The 25,299-nt window shown below is 45.8% G+C and overlaps 1 protein-coding gene across 1 annotated transcript; it reads right to left on the bottom strand.

Annotated features, from left to right (window-relative positions):
- Nucleotides 1–4,957: 4,957 nt before the first annotated feature.
- Nucleotides 4,958–24,961, bottom strand: Otulinl (OTU deubiquitinase with linear linkage specificity like). Its single transcript, XM_059276733.1, has 11 exons — nucleotides 24,909–24,961; nucleotides 23,322–23,461; nucleotides 17,257–17,375; nucleotides 14,105–14,225; nucleotides 13,336–13,495; nucleotides 13,212–13,243; nucleotides 13,014–13,105; nucleotides 11,235–11,384; nucleotides 8,726–8,854; nucleotides 7,162–7,431; nucleotides 4,958–6,239 (listed from the first exon to the last, which is right to left on the bottom strand). Exons 1-11 carry the CDS (start codon nucleotides 24,959–24,961, stop codon nucleotides 6,066–6,068), a joined length of 1,440 nt encoding a protein of 479 aa, XP_059132716.1. The 3' UTR covers nucleotides 4,958–6,065.
- Between the last annotated feature and the right edge of the window lie 338 nt (nucleotides 24,962–25,299).

Below are 25,299 nucleotides of genomic sequence, written 5' to 3'. Positions count from 1 at the left end.
TAGATAGCAATGGCAGTTCTAAAGCTTTATGAATTCACTAAAACCCACTGGATTATATACTTCACAAAAATGAATTTATCAGCATGCGAACTAACACTACAGCTATTATTCTTAAATCCCTTCAAATTTTTTAAGTAGAAAACAATATCTAGCAAATAATAATTTTTATCTGTACTGTTGGCACCCCAAACAGAAGCCTAGAAGAAAACGTGTACCACAGTTTTAGAGCATCCTTGAACATCTGTGGCATACCCTTTTCAGCACCACGGACAGATCCCCAACAGCTGCCATACTTTGTAGTAGACCAAGGTCTACTACAGTTTTCTACAAGTGATACTTCTTTAGCACTTCTATATGTTATGGTATTCATGATTGACTCATGTACATTTTGTGAGCACCTGCATAGGAAACACAGTATCTGCTATACTACCTGGTTCGTGTATTTATTTAACAAACATATGTACGGGCTGGAGAGATGGCTCAGAGGTTAAGAGCACTGCTTGTTCTTCCAAAGGTCCTGAGTTCAATTCCCAGCAACCACATGGTGGCTCACAACCATCTGTAATGAGATCTGGTGCCCTCTTCTGGCTTGCAGGGATATGTGCAGACAGAATACTGACAACAAACATATGTAACTGACTCATTACTTCTATTAGGGTCATTTTCTCATCCAAAACATGGTGAATGATAAAAATAGACAAGTTATGAAATAACTCATATTACTTATGATCAATAAAGTGTTTTTATTACTGAATTCTTGAACAAGTCATTAAGGCAATTTATTTTCTTTAGGAAATCATCTATGACACTAGAAGCCCAGACATGTATCCTGGATGTACTCAAGGATTAAGATTGATTCAAGTGAAACCCTTTATGGCCAGAATGAGGTTCTTGAGCATGTTTCAGATTGATGCAAATTCCCAAGAAATGGACTAGTTTCTAGAGGACATGAAGAAAATTGCCAGCTGCACATCTAATCGTTTATCCTCTGGAATTTGGACCCATGATGAACTTTAGCAGCCAATCTGCAGATTCCACTCCCTTACACATAATTCTATGTGGTAATTCCTGTCAACAAAGTTTAAGAGGTATGCTGATTCTACCCCCATAAAATGTTGTTTATAATTCTTCAAGATTTATCACTTCAAAATGAGAAACTGGATATAAGGGAGATAGGTACCTCAGCAGTTAAGTGTGTTCTCTGAGCTTGCTACTCTTACATAGGACCTAAGATACTTTCTCACCACCTAAAATGGGGCAGTGCACAATAGCCTATAACACTTGCTCCAGGGTATCTAATGCCCTTTTCTGGTTGCCATGGGCACCTTGTATGCATGTACACACACACATACACACACACACACACACACACACACACATGCACACACAAAGTGTATCTTAAGAAAGGAAGAAATTGTATATTAAAGTTCTATAAATAAAGAGAAAAAACTGTGTAAATTTATGTAATGTCTCTGACCTTCACAATTCCATCCATGCAGTTAGGTAGAGAAATGGACAAGACGGTCTTCAGAGAGCTAACTAAATGGTTATGATCTCCCCACCCCAGTGGTGGTTCGACAGGTATGGCCCCTGTAGACTCATGTGTTTGAATGCTTGGCCCATAGGGAGTGGCACTATTAGGAGGTGTGACCTTGTTGGAGTAGGTGTGGCCTTGCTGGGGGAAGCGTGTCTCTATGGGGGTAGGCTTTGAAATCTCAGCCACTCTCTTCCTGCTGCCTGCGTATCAAGATGTAGAACTCCCAGCTCTTTCTCCAGTACCATGTCTGTGTGAATGCCACCATGTTTCCTGCCATGATGATAATGGACTAAACCTCTGAAACTATAAGCCAGCCCCAATTAAATGTTTCCTTTCTAAGAGTTGCTATGGTTATGGTGTCTCTTCACAGCAATAAAATCTAAAGACAGAGACTGAGGTATTGCTGTGATAGGCCTGACCATGCTTTTGTTTGGAGGAAAGTGGACTTGGAAGTTTGGATTTGAAAAGCAATTCAACCCTTTAAGTGGGGCTTAATGGGCCATCCTAGTAGGAACATGGAAGACAGTGGTGCTGAGGTGATTTGAACTGTGGGTGCCTGAATCAAGAGGCTTCAGAGGAGAAGAATGTTAGTATGTGGCTTAGAGACTATTCTTGTGATATTTTGTTGAAGAATGTGGCTGCTTTATGCCCCTGTGTGAAAAAAATCTGCCTGAGCCTAAATTGAAGAGTTTTGTATTAATTCAGTTGGCAGAGGAAATCTCAAAACAGTATATTGACTCTGTCATGTGGTTATTAGTGTTCATGCTTATCCAGATTGATAAGGAAAAGGAGCAAGCTGAGCTAGGAGAACACCTCAAACTGTACATTTGTATTTCTCCTAGCTAACTTGTTCCTTTTCCTTATAAATCTATATAAGCAACAAAATATATAGTTCAAGGAGAAAAGTGGCACTAGGAAGTGGAATGGAGATAAATCCTGTGTTCTCAGAGATAAAAAAAATTAAAGAAAAGTCTGATGTTATAAGGAATAAAGGAAGTGGTGACCTCAGGGCAAGATCCAACTCGTGAAAGGGAATTAAAGAAAAGCACAAAGCCAGGTGTGGCTGTAATTCCGGCACTTCAGAGGCAGAGGCAGGCTGATCTGTGAGTTCAAGGCTAACCTGGTCTACAGAGAGAGTTCTAAGATAGCTAAGCTTAGGCAGTGAAGGAAACCATCTAAAACAGAAAGCTAATGAAGGTGTAACTGAATGAGGGGGCCATGCTCCAGCCCCAGCAATCAGCAGAACTTGGCAGCTTCGGCCACATGGTTCTGGCTTTAGAGTCTAGGATAAAAGAAAGGGATTATGAAATCTCCCTCTACAACTAAGGAAAGCTGCTAAGACCAGACATGTATTAGGGGTGTTCCTGCATGGAGGCCTAGAAAGGCCATTGTGTGAAGCTGTGAAGGTGAAGCCTAGATTGCCTTGGGTAATCCAAAGTTTCGGAGATGCCAGAGCTGCTGGGGAGAGCTAAGGGAGTGGAACCAGCCTAAGAGAAAGAAGTGTGTTGCAGTCAACAAAGATGAATGGAGTTGGCGATCTGAAGAGCATTTTGACATCAGACATGGAGATACAGTTTCAAGTTTGTCTAGCTGGTTTTTAGTCTTGCTTTGGTCCAGTATTTCCTCACTATGCCCCCTTTTGGAATGGTAATGTATGTTCTGTGCCACCGTATGTTAGAACTATGTGATCTGCTTTTTCCTTTTGATTTTACAGGGGATTACAGTGAAGAGATTGCATGAATCTCAGAAGAGACTTTGAATTTTGGACTTTTAAAAAAATTGAGACTGTGACGGATTATGGGGACTTGAAGTTGGACTGAATGCATTTCTGCATTATGTTATGGCTACAAACCTAGGGCGGCCTATAGTTGTTATTTACTCTTTACTCTTTTGGCTCTTTTGGGGGGCCCACCACCCAGCTCCCAAATAATTCACAAGGAGGCGTATTCTTTCTTATGAATGCCCAGCCTTAGCTTGGCCTGTTGCTAGCCAGCTTTTAACTTAGATTATCCCATCTGGGATAAAAGCCTCTGGGCTTTTTCCTTTTCTTACTTCTGTATATCTTGCTGTGGCTGGCTGTGTGGCTGTGTGGTGGCCCCTAGCATCCTCCTCTGCTTTTCATGCTCCTTCTATTTATCCTTCCTACCTGATAGCCCTGCCTATCCTTTCTCCTGCCTTGCTATCAGCTGTTCAGTTCTTTATTAGACCAATTAGGTGTTTTAGACAGGCAAAGTAACACAGCTTCACAGAGTTAAACAAATGCAACATAAAAGAATGCAATACATCTTTGCACTATTAAACAAATGTTCCACAGCATAAACAAATGTAACACATGTTAAAATAATATTCCACAACAGTGGCCAGGGTGTGAAATGTGGTAGTTTGAATAGGAATGGTCCCCATTGACTCATGTATTTGAATACTTGGCCTATAAGGAGTTGCACTATTAGGGGTATGGCCTTGTTAGAGTAGATGAGGCCTTGTTGGAGGAAGTGTGTCATTGTGGGGGCAAGCTTTGAGGTCTCATATGCTCAAGCTACACCCAATGTGGCACACAGTCTCCTGCTGATGCCTGTGGATCAAGATGTAGATCTCTCAGCTCCTCCAGCACCATGTCTGCCTGAAGTCCTGCCATGATGATAACGGACTGAACCTCTGAACTGTAAGACAGCCCCGATCAAATGTTATCCTTTATAAGAGATGCCATAGTCATGCTAACTCTTCATAGCAATAGAAACCCTAACTAGGACAGGTGTAGTGTGGTGTCACACACATCTAATCCCAGGAGGCAGGAGCAGGCAGATCTCTGTGAGTTTGAGGCTAGCCTGGTCTATATAGTGAGTTCCAAATCAACCTGAGCTACATTGAGAGACCTGTCTCTCTCTCCCCAAACAAAACAAAAATAGGCTTAAATTCAAATCCATTATCCTACAGGGTTAGAGGTTAGAGGTCTGACTGAGACATCAGCAGGCCAAAAGCAAGGTGTTGGCACAGTCATGTTCTTTCTGGGGCTGGGGTGGGGAGTATGTTTCTGCTCTTTTCTAGTTCTTAGAGATCCCAGCACCCTTTACCTCTTCCTCTATCTTCAAAGCTAGTGATGCTTCCATAGCTCATAGTATCCACTGACGCAGGAACTCTTGTTCCCGCTTCCACCTTTATGGGCCTTCCCATCACACCAGGCCACCTGGAGAGGCGTGATGAATGGACTTCCTTCAAGGTCAGAGTACTGACCCATCAGTCCTACCTGCACTTGAATTCTCTTTTGCCATTTAACCAAAGTCTTCAGGGATTCTGGGATGACACAGACCCCTCTGTACCTGGAATGTTACTCAGCCAATCACAGGATTCCACTCATTCTACTATATTTACACGGAAATGTAAATACAGATTAAAGCATAGCTTCATGTTTTTAATGACAGTTCAAAAATTATCGTACAGTTGTCCAAATCCATAGACTTTATCTTCTTTTATTTAAATAAACAGACATAAGCTTGCCAGACTGAACAGTTCCCCCCCAAAAAATAGAAATATAAAGAAACTGTACAATATTACAAACCAGTGGTTGTTTGTGTATATATAAATACATTTGTGTGTATATATAAACACACACATGATACTTACTTTATTTTGTTTTTATATCCTGACCAAAGTTTCCCCTCCCTCCTCTCCTCTCAGTCCCCCCTCCACACACTTCCCCTTTTCCCCTCCATCCACTCCTGCTCTGTTTCTCTTCAGACAGGGACAGGCCTCCCATGGATATCAGCCAGCCATGGTATATCAAGTTGCAGTGAGACTAGGCACCTCCTCTTCTATTAAGACTGGATGAGACAATCCAGTAGGAGGAAAGGGTCCCAGAGGCAGGTAACAGAGTCAGAGACAGCCCCTGCTCCCACTGTTAGGAGTCTCACAAGAAGACAAAGTTATACATCTGGAACATCTGTACACATCTGTAGCAGAGGGTCTAGGTCAGTCCCATGCAGGCTCCCTGGTTGTCGGTTCAGTCTCTGTGAGCCCCTATGAGGCCAGGTTAGTTGGTTCTGTGGGTTTTCTTGCACACACAATATTTTAACATTAATCAGGTGGTTCTAGAAAATTAGTAAACAACAAAGAATCCCAGGAAGGTAATGCTTATAAAACATGGCCCTGTTTATTTATGATTGTCCCAAATCCCAGGAGAGAGGCTTAGTAAAGAATACAAAGGTCAGAGATAAAAAGTTCCTGCTGCTGAGGTCAGCCATTTCCCTTCCAATTTTTGTCCATATTAAGTTTCTCTAGGTCTTAAAGGCACATCATGACGTGAACCCAGCAGACCCTTACGACAAAGTCAACCCAAACCCCAGGTGTGTGCTGCTGTGGAGAAATCTCTGAAGGAGAAAGGCAAACCACCCTGGCTACTCCACCCAGTGTTCCCGCAGGTCTTGGTGCCCTCCTTGGCTAAAACACTACCATGGGTTTTTCAGAAATACTTTTTTGGCAAGTTTGACCACTGTCGCCGAGAAAAGCCGACGATGTTCAGTCCACCACAGACTTAAAAGACAGGGATGTAGTATTGGCGGTCATTCTCGGTCAGCAGGGAGATCTCTGGCCACTCCCTGAGAGGCTCCTCAGGATAGCAGACTGCAAAGTCTCTGGAGTTAAACTTGAACAGTCGGAACACTTTTATCTTTACTTGAAGGGAATACCCGAGTATAAACATGTCAATCTGGGGACGAGATGAAAGCGAGGTCACAGACTGAATTTATACACTCCCACCACGACAGGGCCTGCTACGGTTTATGAGATGACCCACTTTGTAACAGAGTAACCCATAGAGCAAGTGGGAATGACTTGGGGACAAATGCCCACGGTGTGGAAGGAGGGTAGGACCATGTCTAGGGAGACAGGAGAAACTGTTCAGAAACAGGAAGGAATGCTCAAGCCGGGGCAGTGGCTCACAGCTTCAATCCCAGCACTGTGGAGGCTGAGGCAAGAGGACTTCCATGAGCTGAAGGCCAGTCTAGACTGCATCGTGAGTTCCAGACCAGCCTGGGCTACAGAATGAGACCCTACCTCACAGGGAAAGGAAGGGAAGGGAGGGGAAGGGGAAAGGAAGTGAATACGAAATGGGGGATGGAAAGGAGAGGACAAAAGAGGGGGAGGGGAGGAGGAAGAGAGGGGGAGGGGAGAGGGGAGGGTGCTTGCTACTAAGAACTGCATTGCTTTCTAACCAATTTGATGTCAGTGAGATGTCATCTGATTGATTGACCATTTCTTTTGGACAGGAAACAAGTAAACAGACGACCTTTGTCATGGAGAGGGGCTTTCTCTGACCTTACAGCTGGTTGATACTAACTTTTGTCTGTGACACTGATCTGGCTTTCAGAGTGACCTCTTCCCAGTTAGTGTCTGTGTGGTCACAAGACTCTATGAACCAGCCCTCCCTGGTCCAAGGGTCCTCGGACTCACAGGACGTAACACCAGCAATGAGGCCCTGTTACTCTCCTTTCACACCCATGGGGCCAGCGATCTCAGCCAGCTGCCTCTGTGCAGTTGGTTTCGTCGAGTGCTGAACAGAAACCCTAAAGACCCACGGGTTCAAGGACTGCCGGGTCATCCCTGGATCACACACCGTGAGTCCCACTCACCTGCTCCAATCCACAGGTGTCACCTATGGAGTTCAGGTGGTTCATCATGAAGCTCAAGGGATCTGAGGAGGACTCCCTGGAGAACAGGAGTCTGAAGAGGCTGGGGATAATCTTGTTCGTCTTCATTTGTTCGTACACTTCCGTGACCTGGTAGAGCATGATGAACTTCAAAGCTTCGTACAGTTTATACTCCAGGATGGCGTCGGAGAAGAGGATGTTACACATGCTCCCTCTCTTGTGATAGTCTCTCATCCCACAAAACTCGGTCCACTACAAATACAGGACTAGGTGTGAGCTGAGAAGGGCAAATAGGAACATACAAACCATTGTACAACTTGTAAAGTACTAATAAAATAAGCCGAAGAGGATGGCAGGAGGGCAGTGGAGGAGGGCAGAATTTTACATTTTCACATCTACCTTTTAGGACTCTTGGAGTCTTTTTAACCATAAGTGTACCATAATGGGCTGAATGTTCAGCTGCCTCCCCAAACTTATGTGTTGAATGTCTTAGTCTAGGGAGACAGCCTTAGGAAGTGAGGTCTTTAGGTGGTGATTGGCCTCTGTGGGTTAGAGTCCTCATGAATGGGACTGATGTGCCTCCAAGGGGAAGCCAAGCAATTTCTGGCTCTCCTTCTGCTGTGTGATAACAAAACAAACAAACAAAAAAACTGTCCACCTGTCGATAAACTAGAAAGAGGGCTGTCACCAAATGTCACTTCCTGCTAGCCTCCTGGCCTCAGACTTCCAACCTTCATAATTGCAAGAAATAATCATTGGTTGTGTGTAAGCCCTCAGTTTATGGCATAAGAGAAGCCTGAGCTACCAGAGTAACACACCAACACCCTAGTTTTAGAATAAGAAACAAAATAAAAAACATACCACTGCTAGGCAGACTATCAACCACGTCTGTTCTCTAAAAGTGTCTGGGGTCTGGGGTCTGGGGTCTGGGGTCTTCCTGAGGCTGTGCCAGTGAAGAGCAGTGTAAGAGTGCTGGCTGGCTAAGCTCACTCTGCAAAGCACTTAGGTGGATTAACTCACACCCTCCCGATAACCACGCAGGGTATATACTCTTCACAGTTCTTCAGAGGGAAGAGAGCTATGCCTCAGAAAGCCATGTCCCCGAGATAAGCCAGCAAGAGGTAAGCTCCACACACTTTCCATCGCCCCAAGTCTGTGCTGTTATTAAGTCGGGCAGAGCTTTTGGTCTTACTTATTGCGTCTGCTCCATCCCTGTATGAGCAGGATGCTTGCAGAGGGGCACTGCTGAAGGCTGGACTTTGTACCACATTGGAAACAAGGTCCCCCCGTGTGTCTGGTCTCCAGTGCAGCCCCTGAAGCTTCTACCCCACAACAGACCAAGTCACCATCACACAGAACACTAACTCTGACTTACTACTTGGTAGGAGAAAGCAAGCCACGGCTGCCAGCAGGAGGCCTTCTGCGCTCAGTTTCATTTCCCTACGACACAGGATCCAGCCCACATGACAGGGAGCCGGCTGCGTTTGAGATGGATGCTTTTTATCCTCCGTCTTTATTTTTTTTTTAATTTTCCCTAAACACTCACCTGCATTTTCAATAACTCCACACATTTCCGTAACTTTCCAAACACATTGGAACCTGTATACTTCTCAGGTCCAAAACTGTACTGCTGGATCCAGTTACAGCCTTGAGAAAAGAGCAGTTTTTCAGGAAGCTTGAAAAGGAAGTAGATGCCAACAATGATTAGTGTCGCAGCGCTTAGCACGCACGATCTGGAATGCAGCAGTGCACAATCTTATCTCAGGCGGCAACCCTCCGAAAGACTACCATGTCAGTTACGTAAAAAGCAACAGTCATCTTTGCTTTAGATTCGTGGATTAAGTGATTTTGAGATTATATTCTAAACAAAAATCTAAATCTAAGATGATGTCCAAAGAAACAGTATTTTTGTATAAAACACCACATGCCCCTGATGTAACCCTTTAGAAACCATCCGTAATGAAATGACATAGAAAAGCAGGGCACACCAAGCAGCGGGTGGGCCACACCATGGTGCGGTATGCTTCCCAACCTGGCTGTCCCTCATCAGCTGAGAACGGACTCAGCCAGCACTTCCTTTTTTTTTTTTTTTTAATCCTTTTGCCTCAACTTCCACTATAAAGGCATAACAATGTTACTCATTTCACAGAGCCCCCAATTAAATTCTGGGAGATGCATAGATTAGACTATGGTGTCTATAAGAACCTATTCCACTGTGAGTAGTGAAACCATATCCCACAAACTTGGGGGATGAACACAGGACTTCTGTCACATTCTTTATGCCAGTTAACTAGAAGCAGGGTTAGCATACAACACTTATTCGACAAGTATCTGCTATGAAACAGAACTACAGAAAATAAATTTAAAGAAAAGACACCAAGGAGACAGAGCACATGGGACCATATATGTATACTTCATACTTCTTGCTCCACCATCTTAAATTGAGCATACTGCATGCAAAATAAGAAGTCACATTGCTCATCAAAAATATATGTCTGGAGCTGGAAAGATGTCTCAGCAGTTAAGGGTACCTGCTGTTCTTCCAGAGGTCCTGGCTTCAGTTCCCAGCACCCACACAGTGGCTCCTAACTGTCTGTTACTCCAGTTCCAGAGGACCCATTGCCCTCTCCTGGCCTGCTCCAGCCCTGCATGCACACGGTGCATGGGCATACATGCAGGCAAAATACCCATCTACATAAGATAATGAAAAAGAGAATATACTGCCGTAAACTATGAAGAAAATGATCAAACAAACAAGACTGGAAGAAAACCTCTGCAAATCACATATCCAAGAAAGCCCTCATATTCAAAATACATAAAGGATTTCCAAAACAATAGGAAAACAAACAATCCAATAAAAACGAACCAAAGATTTAAGTAGACAATTTTCCAAGGAGATGCTATGGACTGCAAACAGGTACATGAAAAGATGCTCAACAGGTATTCATTAAAGCGAATGAGGGCTGGCAGGATGGCTCAGTGGGGAACGGAGCTTGTTGTGCAAGTTTGATGATCAGAGTTCAGTCTCTGGACCCCATGTAGAGGTGGAGGAGAGAACTGGCTCCACAGGACTGTCCTCTGACTTCCACATGGACTATGGCATGTGCCCTTCCCCTCACATAACGCGCGCGCGCACGCACACACACACACACACACACATGAATAAGAAGAAACAAAATATACCTAGTAGAATGGCTAAAACCAACCAAACCCAACAATACTGAGTGCTGGAGACCATGTGGGACAGCCACAACTCTTACACTATGCTGGTGGGAATGCAAAAAACCCACGCAGGCTTGGGGAGCCATGTGGCAGTCTCTCGGAAAGTTAAGCACATACCTCACTCCTACAGCACACATCTAACTCCTGGGCATTTGCCTAAAAGAAACAGATATTATACCTACAAAATCCCATATAAGACTATTCCTAATGGCCAAATTCATAGTTGCTAAGCACTGGAAACCATCCGAATGCCCTTGAACTGTGAGTAAAGTGTGTTCTGTTCATATGAAGGACTATCACATCGGAGCAAAACGATGACTTCTGAATCCGTGGAACAGCGTGGAGGAAATGCAGATGCACGTTGCTATGGGAAGGCAGTCTCAGAGTCTAAGGCTAAGAGGATTCCATTCATATGACACTGGAAGCAGCAAACCATAGGGACAGAAAGCGGATTAGGAATAGTGCAGACCAGAGGTCTGGGGACAACTGACTACAGAGGTATAGGAGAGAGCCTTGGGGTGGTGACCACATTCTGTATGCCTTTGTTAACAAACATTTATGTTATAGTAGAAAGGTTCATGTTATCAGACCTCCTTACTTAGGAGGATGCCTCTCGAGGACAGAGGCCTCTCGAGAAAAGCTGAGAGCATTAAGATGAACAAGACTGGGAACACCAGCATGCTGAGATGGCTTATCTGCAAAATGACAGAGGGAACTAGCTAGACAACCTGTCAACGCTCAACGCTCCTTTAACATGAGAATCCTGAGCACAAAGCTACCCAGCCAGGGCCGGTAGCCCCCAACATGGCCATGTTCCCGGTGGGGAGCCGTACCTTCACGATGTCTTTTTCTTTCATCCATGGTGGAAAAGAGAGACCTTGGCTGAAGATCTGGAACAACACGGACCGGAGAGCATCGTAGTTATCTCTTTTCACTGGCCGGACACATTTAATATGGTACCTCCAGAATAGTTCCTCATAAGCCTGTCAGTATGCAAGGATGGTTTCGATGAACTCCACTGCACCAGAGGCTGGTGAAAGTGAGCTCAGTGGACACAGAGTTTCAGTGTTCACACGAAAGTGAAGTTTCAGTGAACACACTGAGTGAGCGTGTTTCCAGAGCATGTTTCCCAAATAATTCGAGTAAGTGGAATAGTGATAAATGATGACTATACATGTAATTTTATTTTTTTAAGGTTTTTTTTTGTTTTAAAACCATTTTTTGAAGATTTTTTTAAATGATGTGTATTTGGGGGGGGGAGTTGTTTTTCACATGAGTACAGGTACCCATGGAGGCCCAAAGAAGGTGTTGGACTCCCAAGAACTGGAGTTACAGGTAGGTAGGTAGTTGACGTAGATGCTGGGAATTAACTCAGGTCCTATGCACAAATTGCAAGTACTCTTACACAGCTGAGCTACATCTCTAGTCTCTTTTAAATTTCATTGCTATAATCATCATTACCACTACAGTATCATCATTACTATTGTGTGTGTGATGTGTGATGTGTGTGTGTGTGTGTGTGTGTGTGCACGCGCGCGTGCGTGTGTGCAGATCGCACAAGCCAGTGCATATCTGGAAGTCAGAGAATGGTTCTCCTGAACCCAGATCAGCAGACTGACAGCGAGTGCTTTTCCTCAGAGCCACTTCAGTGACCCTATGCACGGGATTTTTAAAGTGACTCTCACATGTATGGAGTCTGCCTCATGCTGTTTTAGATGATTAATCTTGGAAGACCAGGACAGGTTGTTTGGGGCTGATAATGAGTCCAACTTAACCACAGAGAAGAAGTGTATAGTTTTAAGACCGCACCAGAGGACTTTGGACCTCTCCCTCCTCTCTTTTGCCCAAGCCAGGAGTGGGCAGTGCTGTTGGGGATTTTTACCAAGATCAGTCCAGTGGAATATTCTAAAACTCCTCCAGGTACTTATGCCCGGGTGTCTGATCCCTCCAGGGAGGAGTCTGCATAGCACATGCAGAAGTTAAAAGGCCTGAGATCCGAAGACAGTGCAGTACTCATATTCTCTCAAGTTACAGACATACTGATTTCTAGCCTCAGCACCACACACTCTGGGTTGAAAGCCTGACCTTGTTAGCTCACCTCTCAGCTTCGTTCAACAGCCAGGGCCATCTGGGGAGAGGGAACCTACTTGAGGGGATTGACAGTATTAGACTGACTTATGATGTCTGAGATAGTCCTGATTGACATCTGATCTGGAAGGGCCTAGCCTACTGTGGGCGGCACCATCCCCAAGCAGGTAAGCTTGGGTCAAATGCTGAGAGCAAGCCAGTAAGTGGGTTCCTCCATTGTTTCTGCTTCAGCTCCTGCCCCGACTTCCCTCAATGATGGACTGTGACCTGGAAGTATAAGCCAAATAAATCCTCTGCTCCCCAAAGCTGCCTTTGGTCAGAATGTTTTATCACAGCAACAGAAAAGCAAACTAGAACAAGGCCTAAAGCCAGTATCTAGCAGCCACTTGGCTTCTGACTTGGGCTGCAACTTTACGTGACACCCCATTTGGTGCTGGTTGACCTTTGGGTTTGGAGCAGAGCTGAGTGCACCCAGATTCCGACAGACACTGCCTGCCTTCCTTAACCCCCCCAAGCAGACGTACCTTCCGCATCAGTTTGGCACGGGGTGTTTCCCCTTTCCACTCTCTTGCACAATAACTGAGTAGATCTACTTCTGCCTCCACGCTGAGGTTTCCTGGACAAGACAGAAAAAAAGGGCAGCTACATTTCCCATTCTTCTCCTTTCTTTAGCCCTCTTTGCCCTTAAAAAAATAAGGAAACATAGGCACAAAAGCATTTACTTTTGAATTTTCTCTGCAGATATCCAATCCACCTGAAAGATAAAGGAAACAGTTTTATATATATATATAAACGTTTTTCAGGGCAAGGGTGTTTTTGAAAAGGAAAGACAAAAGGATGGCCCACCATTTCAGCCGATGCCCTAAATACAAATGCAGCCTTCTGAAGTAGCAGAGGGACGTGGACAGAAGGGACACTGCCAGCGTCACAGAGGCCCTTGCTATTCTCCAGGCAGTGCTGACGACTTGGCTTGTAACCAGTACCCAGGAGTGAACCTGGTCACTTCCTACAAAACAGACAGACATGCAAATCACAGTTATACATCTGCTTGAAGAGACATATGACACACTGGGTAACTTTGTCCCCAAGTGTCTATCATTGATTTAGACACACATTTTTGTGTATGCACGTATATGTGCATGTTTGTGCATAGATGCATGTGTATATGAGGTACGTGTGTGTGTGTGTGTGTGTGTGTGTGTGTGTGTATGGACAATCCCTAGCACCTTTCCTCATGTACCATCGACCTTCTTTGAGACATGGCCTCTAACTGGCCTTGTAACCCCCTAGGCCTACACACATGTTTTTAGAGTATTCAAACACTCAATCCAAAATTAAAGAATCAAGTCATTTCTCTCATGATCAATGTCACATATAAAACAGCTTTTTCTACAGAATTAATAATCCACCATGTACAGAAGGAGTCTGGGCTTCCGAATCCTGAATTCAGATCCTGTCTCCACCATGGAGCCTGTGTGACTATGACAGCCAACTGCCCTGATCTGAGTTCTCCGGACTGTAAAATGCAGGTGACCCCGCAGGGAAGGGGCAAAATGAAGTTGTGAAGCACCAGCACCATGCAGGCACAGGCACACCCTCATTCCTCACTGAGTACCTCTTGGATCCATGCCAGGTAGGCTCTGGTGACCTGTCACCCTTGAGTCACACGGGAGTGAGCCAATGGGCAGAAGCATGGGTACCGCTTTGTCTGCTACGTCAGACGCCCACCCTGATTCCTGGTCCAACAAGGCAAAAAAGTAAGGAGCAAGCAAGGGACAAGAGGGTAGGCTTGCAGGTTTTTTAAAATTATTTATTTTTATTTTATGGACAGTGGCGTTTTTGCCTGCATGTACGTCTGTACGAGGGTGTCGGATCCCCTAGAACAGGAGTTAATGGACAGTTGTGAGCTGCCATGTGGGTGCTGAGAATTGAACCTGGGCCCTCTGGAAGAGCAGCCAGTGCTCCTAACCTCTGAGCCCATCTCTCCAGCCCTGGCTTGCAGTATTTTGCTGTGTCTGGGAGATTCCCGACCACGCTGTGCTTGAGCATGTGACAAGCTGACGTACAAACGTGGAAGAGGACTTCTGAACGGTGGCCTAACCTCCTGGGGTTTGTTTTGAAATAATTTCCTCCACAGCAGATCACTGAGTAAAATTCCAGTGACTAACTGCAATAAAACCCTCATCAGCATGGAACCTATGATTTCATCATTTTTTTGGTCTTCTGGATATTTCATGTGTATTTATATTCCCAATAAAGAAAGAATTTACTAGCAAATCAAGAAAAAAAATACTAGCAGCAAATTCTAAAATATACTTCTCATTACTTAAAAGAACATTTTAAAAATGATTATCTAGAGTAGTTATTTGATTGCTAAAATCATTATATTACCTATTCCCCAGATTTAGCAAACTATATGTTTAAAAACCCAAAGCTGGAGCTAGAGGGATGGATGGCTCAGTGGTTAAGCATGTGCTACTCTCCCAGAGGACCCCAGTTCTGAGCATCCCTGAAATTCTAGGCCCAGGGGATCCAACACTCTCTTTTGGCCTCTACTGACACTTGTACGCACATGACACACACTCACACTCACACATACACATAAATATATATATGGGCTGGAGAGGTGGCTTAGTGGTTGGGGGTTGCTGCTCTTCCAAGAGCCCTGCATTTGAGTCTCGACACTCACAGTGAGTGGCTCACAACCCCCTGTGACTTCATCTCCAGGGAATCAGATACCTTCTTCTGGCCCGTGCAGACACCTGCACATACATGGCATTTTCTCACACAGACACACATACATATACCTAAGCAAAAGTAAGAAAAATAAATCTTAACAATTTAAAAAAAACCCTAAAAAAGTCTTTTTAGTAGAAAGCTATCCTATGTCTATAACATCTCTAATTTTAGATTTTTTTACTAATTTAGATGGTTTTCTCCACTGATAATTCTGACACACACAATTACCTTTAGTAAATTCTTAAATTCACAGGACAGGATTATCTATGAATATATCACTTATGGTAGCAGTAAAAATACTTTAGAAAAATGGGACAATGCACATGATTTGCATGTGTAGACTGACTCCTTCCTTCCTTTCTGCCAATGTTAGGGGTTGAACCCAGTGTCTTGGGAATGCTTCCTAGCCTTGACAGCATTCTATGCAATGAACGCCCAGTTCCTCCGCATAGCTGGTCCTGTGTACATTGCCTACTGACGAACATCTGGACAGTTCCACACTCTCTACAAACTATGCATTGGCAAGCATTCATTACTAACATCCCCTAAGGGGTCCTGGCAGCTTGTCTTTAAGGATAATTCAAAGAAGAGGAAACGCTGGCTCAAAGGATTTGCACACTGTCAGTTCTGGCAGGTGCTGGCTTCCAAAAGAGGTCAGTGAGCACCCCTCCTGCCACTCTGAGAGGACCCAACGCTGGGAGGACTCATTGCTGGGAGGACTCAACACTGGGAGGACCCAACGCTGGGAGGACCCAACGCTGGGAGGACCCAACACTGGGAGGACTCAACGCTGGGAGGACCCAATGCTGGGAGGACCCAACGCTGGGAGGACTCTTCAATGTAGGGTGTATTTCTGAATTAATCCAGAGAAGGAGTTTCTTCAGTATGCACAGGCCAGTCACATTGCTTTTCAATGGTGGAACTTGGTACAGTATCTGACATTATTCACAGACTGGTGCTCGTGTGTATGTGTTAGGGGCCAATAGAGGGCTTGCAGTCACTGCAGTGGGGACTGGGTACTTCCCTTAACACTCCTCATTGGTCAGATGCCATCTGATGTGCAGCAGCATCTGAGGGACCACCCAGCCCCTTAGGGGATCTCTCCTCAGAATAAGGCCTTTCCTGACAACCCTTGGAAGACAACGGCCCCGTGTTTGTTCACACCTTTTCTCTGTCTCAGTCTCTCTCCCCCACTTCCCCATCTCCTCCTCCCTGTGTCTCTTCCTCTCTCCTGTCTCTTTCTCTTCCTTGCCCTGTCCCAGCCTTCTGCCCTTATCCTCAAAATGAACCCACCCAGAAGTCAGCTTTATGAGCACCTTACCAGGAGACAACCTGGACACAGGCCTGCACTCATCTCCCTCAACTCAGTGCAGCCACTGCTCACACTGGGGGCTTCCCATAACAGTTCCACACATGCACACATTGTGCTCTGGTAGTTATCTATTTTCTCCTGTCTTCCCTCTCTCCTCCCCATCCCTCATCCTCCCCTGGCAGTCCTCTCTTTCAGATCTTTTTCTTTTAAAACTTTTTACATATGAGAGAAAACACACAATACTTTTCTGCTTCTGACTAATTTCACTTAGCATGATGAACTCTAGTTTCATCTATTTCCCTGAAAATAACATGGATCCATTCTTATCATTCTAATATATATATTATATATCCTAACATATATAATATATATTAACATTCTAACATATACAATATATATTAACATTCTAATATATATATAATATATATATTATTCATTTATAGGCTGAGGGACAATTAGCTGACCCCATATCTCATGTGCTTACATTTTTTAGTTAAGTAACTCAGGCCAAGAAGGGTGAAAGACCATAATCTTGGGAGTTCTGGTGTGGGTACAAGGGAGTCATCCAGAGGTGGGTAGAATGGGACTCTGCAGGATGGCACGTATGAGGCAGACATAGCTGTACCGCCATGTAAGGATCTGCACAAGCTGTTCTCGGACAATGTTACTAGGAGCCTGGCTTCTAAGTCAGAAGAGTAGGAAGAGCTCTGTCTCACTGCCACAAAGTAGCTGTATGTGTTCTGCATGGCCACCTCCTTCTTGCCTGTGAGCCCCACAGTGTCACAGAGGAGTCCCAAGTGCTCACAGGAACCTCCCGCTACCTCCATCTCTAAATCTAGGAGAAAAGACACTATAGAACGGGTCCTGGTATACAACAAGTGCTTCGTACATGCTTGTGCATTTTACTGTCACAAGGCAGAAGGCACAGAACTGCTGCAGGGCTTTAGGGAAATATCAGAAGGGCTGGGCACAGTATCTTTCTCACGAAGCACACAACAAACACTAGCTGCTATTTTCATTGTGGTTACCATAATCACCTTGGCTTTGTAGATTAGGCATCTGTTAGGGGCAAAAAGATTAAGCAGCCTCCTAATGGGAGTTGCCCAATAAATGGCAGAGCCATTACTCAAAGACAGAGGCCATGCAGTTCTGGAAGCCGCCAGCCTGAGCGAGCACTTACCTGCCTGTCCTTCTATCTGAATGCATTTTCAAATCAGCACTGCTAGTAAGTAGAATTATGACTAAAAGGGGGAAAACAAAATCCTTCTCTCAGAGCTGGAGGGATGGCTCGGTGGGTAGGAGCACTTGCTACGCAAGCATGAAAACCAGAGTTTGAATTCCCAGAACCCACCTAAAGGCTGGGCACCGTCATGTGTGCCTGTAACCCCAGCACTGGCAAAGCCAGGCAGACACCAGTAGCTTACTTGCTAGCCAGCCTAGCCAAAACAGTGAGCTTCAGATTCAGCGAGGGAACTTACCTCAAGAGAATAAAGCAGAGATCTACGGAAGAAGACACCTGACATCCTGCTTAGACTTATACACCTCACACCCACACCCACACCCACACCCACCCCCCCACCCCCCCCACACACACCTTTTTCTCATTCTTGGGCCAATAAATAGATTAAACTCAAAAAACACAGAAGGAAATACCACAACAAGACTGCAAATCAGTATGAGGACAAGTTTGATGAACTGCTACTGAGTCAAACGCCATTTCTCCAAACACAGCTGAGCGAGGGTAACATATTGGATACAGGAAGTTTCAGAGGGTCCCCTTTCCCACGAAAGACAATTCTGCAATCACCACCAACTTCCATTCTCTACCCCAGAAGGGGGTCCTGCTGGGTCATGAGTGGGACTCAGGAAAGCAAAGGAGAGAGAATTCTCTACCTCCACAGACACAATCATCCCACACACTGTAAGAACAAAGGGAGCGTGGGCAGCTCACGTTCATCAAAGACGACCCTGGGAAGTGTGGGACGTGAGAGTAGGCTGGTAAGAAAGACATTGTCAGGAATTAGGGATCTGATTTTCTTTCACATCTGTCAAGAGACAAAGAGCAAAATTCCCTTTGCCTACTTTTGTACTGAACCGCTGGGCTATACAATGCATTTCTTTTCTTGTCTCTTTTTTAAAAAACATATATATCTCAAGCCGGGCGGTGGTGGCGCACGCCTTTAATCCCAGCACTCGGGAGGCAGAGCCAGGCGGATCTCTGTGAGTTCGAGGCCAGCCTGGACTACCAAGTGAGTTCCAGGAAAGGCGCAAAGCTACACAGAGAAACCCTGTCTCGAAAAAAACCAAAAAAAAAAAAAAAAAAAAAAAACATATATATCTCGTGTATTCCCCAACCACCAGGATTAAAGCGTCTCCCCGACAATCAGAGAAACAGGCCTTAGGCCCCTTGAGGAAATACAGCAGGTACCAACATCTGACCCTACAGCCTGATCTGGGATCATGTTCCATGACAGGCGAGACAACTGGCTGCAGCTACAAGAAGGCACTGGGTTTGGGTAGGGTTTTTTTTCTTTTCTTTTCTTTTTTTATTCTTTTTGGTGTACGTGTGTGTGTGTGGTAAAATTCTTACTTTCTTTCTCCTTTCTCTACAACATATCAAAGCTGAAGTAACTCAAACACTCAAACAGGAAACCCAAAGGGGGGCGGAAAACACCCTGTCCTGAAAACAGAACTAAAAGACACTGAAAAGCCCAAACCAAGGGAAGAGCCAGCCCAGGGGCCTTGGGCAGGTCTCCTGGGCAAGTTCTGCAGCAACACTGGCTCATCTCCACACTTTCCAGAGCTGTTCTAGAGAATTCTTTGCTTCTACCTCCCCATGGGCTACCACGGTCTTCAGTCTCAACTACTTTCCAGTGCCAGGGACTGAACCATGTTTCAGGCACACTAACTAACCAAATGCACTCCACTAATGAGCTACGTCTTCAGCCGTCTCCCAGTCTTACGCAGGCCAGTATCAGTGCCGTGGCTCTTTCTCTCTACACACCAACACCTCATCCGCATCCAGTCCCACAACCTCCGAAGCAGTGGTGATATATCAAGGGCTGCTATCTAGGCCAGGAAGAAGTTAGACAATTTGAGCTAGAAGGATGGAAAAGGCAATGGTGTTTTCATGTGTGAGGGAGCAGAAGGAACATTGAAACAGATCAGGGTAAAACCTCCCTTTTAAAAAACTGTGGCATGTTATAACACTACACTTAAATTCACAAGCACAGATATTCTCCACAGCGTTGTGTTACGGTTGGGAGAAAGCTGTCACTCACAGACAGGGTGAGGTCAAGAGATTTTCTACTTTGTATTGCAGGTGTTAATTCTGCTCAATTAAGAAAGGCCGGCCCTTCCCCTAAGAGAAGCAGTAAAGCCAGCTACAGGGCCAGGTCATTATCTCCAAGGAAGAGAACCACTAAGTGGAAGGTTTTTATCTTGAAAGTCATGAGCAGTGAAACATGCAGCCTACTCACGCTGGCAACACAATCTCCTCAGAGCCAGACTCTTACCCTGGACTCCCAGTAAACTGAAAGTACCCATAATACACCTGGAAATCACTTCCTGCCTGATATGGGGAGGGCTACGTGTTTGCTTTAAGAACAGCGTAGGTTGGAGCTGTCTCATTTGACCCTGGGTATCTTATAGGACTGTCAAAAGTGACTTGTCATCTTAAAGATAAGTTTAATTTTCTCACTGTGGTAGGGTTTTGACAGCCCATCAGTGATGAAAACACAAAAGTTGTAGGTACAGACAGGCTAACATCAAAAAAGCAAGTAATCATTCCTTTTCTGTGAAACTGTGGAAGTGCAGCCCAGCCTGGGAGAGACAACTGATTGTAGAAAGAGGTGTGGGGGCGGGGAGGGGGGAGTAGGGGTGGAATCTTGTCTTCATGCTGTCATTTCTTAGATCCAAGACTTTGACCAAATCCCACAGCCTAGATGGCCCTAAACCATGACCCAACCATTAGCACATGGTGATGAATCAAGGTTGGGTCAAAATGAAATGAAACCGAACTATCCCACCAGGAATTGCTCAGCAAAGTTTTCGCTTACAATCTTCCCAGCACCCATCATGGAACCAGGGCTTGGCTACCTCTCAGCTGGGAACACACTCCCTTTTGTAGACATCGACTTCCCTTTTCTGATCATTTCCCTATCGATAAGTCTATCTTCATTCAATCAACACAGACTAGGCTGTTCCTACAGATCAGTCACTGTCCCAACAGCTGGACTGCACTGGCAGAGACTCCCAGACGGACCTCAGACAGACGGAGCCCACTGAGGCAACCTCCAGGGGGAAGGAACGGGGCTGAAAAGCAGCAAAGCATAGGACCGAGGTCAGGCTGGGGAAGGCTTCCCTGGGCTGTGAGTGTGACCTAAGGTCAAAGGATGGAGGAGCTAGCAAGGCAAGAAAAGCAAAGAAGGTCAGCCGGGCGGTGGTGGCGCACGCCTTTAATCCCAGCACTCGGGAGGCAGAGCCAGGTGGATCTCTGTGAGTTCAAGGCCAGCCTGGACTACCAAGTGAGTTCCAGGAAAAGCGCAAAACTACACAGAGAAACCCTGTCTTGAAAAAAAAAAAAAAAAAAGAAAAGCAAAGAAGGTCAACGCAGTTGGCCAAGGTCTAACTATTACTGTGGTTCTCAGTTGGTATGCTATGTTCAAAGGAAAGGCCCTGGCAGGTCTAAATCAAGAGGCTGACACTGGATCAGCTCTGTGACCACAGACTGTAACGCTCTCACTTGGAGTCATAAAGAGAAGGTGATTCCTTTCCTGGGATAGCTTTCTCCGTCTTCCACAGAAGTACAGACCCAAGGGCGAGAGTTCCACTGCACATCCAAGGCCTGAGTCCAGCCAGTGCATTAGGAGAAGAGGTCTCCCAGGCCTCAGAGCACCCTCGGTCCTCTTCCCGTGCTGTAGGCCTGCTCCGTGCACACTGCAGGTCTAGCCTGTCCGTGATGAGGGTCTCTTCTGTCACACTGCTGGCCTTATCCACACTGCAGGCCTGTTCTGTGTACCTATGATGGCTTTGTCTACTAGCCTGGAAACTCCTCTAAGGCTAGCGCTGAATCTTTCAATATTTCTTTTGTATTTTATAGAGAAAATAACTTTACCATGACTTCTAAGATTCAAGAGCTAGAGCGCTTGCCTACCATGCATGGGGGCCCAGGTTCAAACCCCAGCACTGGAAAATAAAAAAAAATTTAAAAAAGAAACAACAACAACAACAACAAAAAAAAACAGAGACAAAGAGCACCCCACTGAGCCCATACCTCTGCCTGTCCAGTCAGGGCATCAATCAATATTCCTGAAATGACTAATTGATGATTCAAGGGCAAGGCTCGGCACTAGCTTGCTGTGGAGGCTCTCCTATCCAAGGACAGAGAGTGTATACGAGGGAAAGATCACACTGTGAACAAGAAGCAGAGAGAAAGCTCGGGGTCCTCATTCACAGTAGATCAGGTCATTGAAGGAGCTGTATCATACTTGCTTCATTTCTGAGGTGGACACACCGAAGCCCTGAGAAGATGAATATTAGTCGGAACTCGAAGCCTATGTTCTGACTTGGGTGGGGGCAGGTGCCCTTAACCCTAATTACATCCCTGTCTTCCCCTGAGCTCTCCTCTTGCCAAACCCTGCTCTTGATGACATCTGAATTACCGCATCCTGAGACTGGATCATATGTTGCACAGATGCAAACCAATGAAAGCCCAAGAGGCCATAGATTCCCATTCCAAACTCTGCTGTCAACTTAAAGTCCTCTGGATCTGAGCTGGGGCTTCATCTTCTGAGGGGAGAGAAGGGCCACAGCCTGTAGCCAACAGTCCTCGAGATCCCAGGTGGAGAGACTTCCTAGAGGACAGGCCTGGCTCCTATCACCTTCTCTCCCTTCACTCTTTCCGGAGAGATTCTCTTGGGTTGCTCAGCCCTGGCCCTCCTCTCTGGGCAGAACTGAACAATCTGTAGAGAGGGAGTATAGGCCCACTGTCTTTCTACGAACGCCTGGCATTTAGGAAGTGAGTCCCCCTAAGGGATAGTGAGAAAGCCCATCTAACCACACAGACACATGGATGCTATCTGCCTCTGAACGGAATTAACACCTTCCTCACTCTCTGACATTGGTGCCCAGCTTTCCAGTCAGCACATGGGATGGGTTGTCTGCATCACGTGTGCAGGTTCCGTGCTTATAGAGCTGGGAAGAGCCCACTGTTTATCCGTTAGGTCTGGTATCACTGGTCTGCGCAGGTCCACTCTCAGGCCTTAGTATCACACTGCTATCTTCTAATGTAATCACTTGTGAGCATGGCTACTGAAGTTACCCTCTGCTGGTGGCACTCTTCCCAGTGATCAGAATCATTGGGTATTGTTGCTAACAGCTACTAATCTTTCTAATTGGCTTTCCTTTCTCAAATCTGCTTTTTATTCTGGAGTTAGTGTAGGTTGACATTTTTAAAAAATTGATAGATGTATCATCTATTTTGGAAATATGTTCATGACTTATCTTATTGGTAGGAAATACCTGCATCCTAACAGCCACTGAGTGAGAAATAAAGACCCATGGACACGGAGTTGGAAATAAAAGGAAGGGTGTGTCCACTATGGAACATTCCTAACCAGAGGCCTCAGGAACAGGTTCAGTAACCAAGAATACGTGTGCCAGTCAGTGTGGCAGCTCTCTGGAACACCCAGCCACACCCTAGGACTAACTGAGAAGTCAAGATCTGTCCCGAGTGGGGTTCAATGTGATCCTGTTGATGGGCTACAAGCCGAAGACCCACAGGCCATCTCTTCCATCTCTATCTCTTCTTCACCCAGGGACTCATCTACCTTACAGACATCCATGTTGCTGCTCTCCATAAAGAAGCCTAAAGCTTCAAAGGCAAATTCACCAAACCCCAGTAGAGCATTACCATTCTGCCTACAGAGCAGCAACATCAGTACCACCTCAGGGCTTTTAGAAATGGACTCTCGGGTGCCCCTGAAGCTGAATCTGTGTCCTATCAGGACAACGGGGGCAGGCATGCACACTGATGTCTCAGGGCACTGTTGTGGAACAGTCGGGCTGGCTTCCCCTGGGGCTGATTTACTGGGTTGTGCCCGTCCCTCCCTTGACATTCATTCCCAGGCGATTTCAATGTACTGCCAGTGTTGAAAAAGAGCACAAGGGTTCCCTCCATCCCTGGACATTCCTGTCCCTTCAAACATACCAGATGCCACTTAAATGCCAAAGGAGAAACAAACCCAGACAACGAAGACTAACACTGCCCAAGCACTCTAACTGCAGCTGAGTGCGCTTCTGCCTTGTGCTCCTTCCCTTCTGCCTTCCATTGTTCTTTATGGGAGGAGCTATTCCTAACTGACAAGGAACTCTTCTGAAATAGTAAAGAGGGAAGATGCACCATGGTTGGTGAGGCCCCGTGGCAGGGGCCAGCTCACCCCAATTTTCCTGGGACTCACCCAGTGTTAGCCCTGAAAATCCCATATCTGAGACATACCTGAGTTCCAGGCATATCAGGATGGCTGGTCACCTAGGGCCCCCCTCAGTCTACATTGGCTCCCTCTCCCTTGCACCCCTCTCCCCTGCACAGCTTTTCATGCCTCCCAGCACGCCCCTACCCTACTTTGCTTGCATTCTTCCCTCTGTCTGGAACATTCTTCCATGGTCTAGGTCACCCTTTCTTCCAGCTCTCAGTTCAAATGTCACTTGTCTGGCCCACTGCCAACCCCGGGCTTAGCAAACCCACTCTCTTCTGCAAGGCACATGGTGTCCTTTCCAAGCACTTGTCAGTTTACAGACGTGTTTGTATTTGATGGACCAGTTCCCTCCACTGTGAACATCTTAAGGACTCAGACTGTCTGTTCTCTTCATGCTGTAGGCCCAGAGGAGATGGTTAATAAACGCTGACTGAATGAGCCAGTGCATCTGTGAGCTCAGGATCCAGCACTTAGGTCTCCACGGCACAGTCGAACCAGCCTGCCCTGAGTCTGTTCTCTCCCTTCACAGAGACAGAACACTGAACCTCAGTGGGGTCCATGGTTCCTCAGGGGAAAGGCTCATTCCATCCTCTCTGGATGCTGGCACAGCTGTGCTGAGTGGACTCTGCATGGACTACAATGCTCAACTTTCAAACAGAGAGTCATCAGCCAGGCAGAGTGGAGAGCACCTGTAATCTCAGCACTTGAGGGGCTGAGGCAGGAGGATCAGAAGTTCAAGGCTGTCCTCAGTCACATAAAGAGATCAACATTAGTCTCAATTACATGAAGCCTCATCCCAAAATGAAGAGAGAGAGAGAGAGAGAGAGAGAGAGAGAGAGAGAGAGAGACCGAGACCAGAAAGGACTCATCAAGAGCAGCTGATCCCTTACCCTTTTTCCTCCCTGATAACCGGAATGTAAGTGCGATGACGGATGTTCCACATTTTGGTTCAGAAAGAGGCCATGAGCATGGAAACCATGTTCAGTGTAGAAACACAGTAGAAAGAATAGATGAAAAACAGAAACAAATTGAAAAGAAAAGGCCCTGGACTCCAGACACCACGGAACCCATCCCAGCCCTGGGGAGCTAGCCACCTCTGAGCTCCAACATCGAAAAAGATATGTCTTCACTCATTTGGTTACCCCGCTGTACCTAAACCTAGCTTGGTGGTCCCTTCCAGCTTTGAATGTGCACGTCAGAAGCGTGAGCCACCAATGTGTTTCTCTTCCTTTAATAACACACCCCATGTAAATCCAAAGCAGGAAGTGAGAATGTGAAGTG

The sequence above is a fragment of the Peromyscus eremicus genome, chromosome 11 (genome assembly GCF_949786415.1).
Source record: "Peromyscus eremicus chromosome 11, PerEre_H2_v1, whole genome shotgun sequence".
In the NCBI taxonomy this organism is placed as follows: Eukaryota; Metazoa; Chordata; class Mammalia; order Rodentia; family Cricetidae; genus Peromyscus; species Peromyscus eremicus.
Note: the sequence above shows the minus strand (reverse complement) of the source record. Positions and strands in the feature narration are given on the sequence as shown.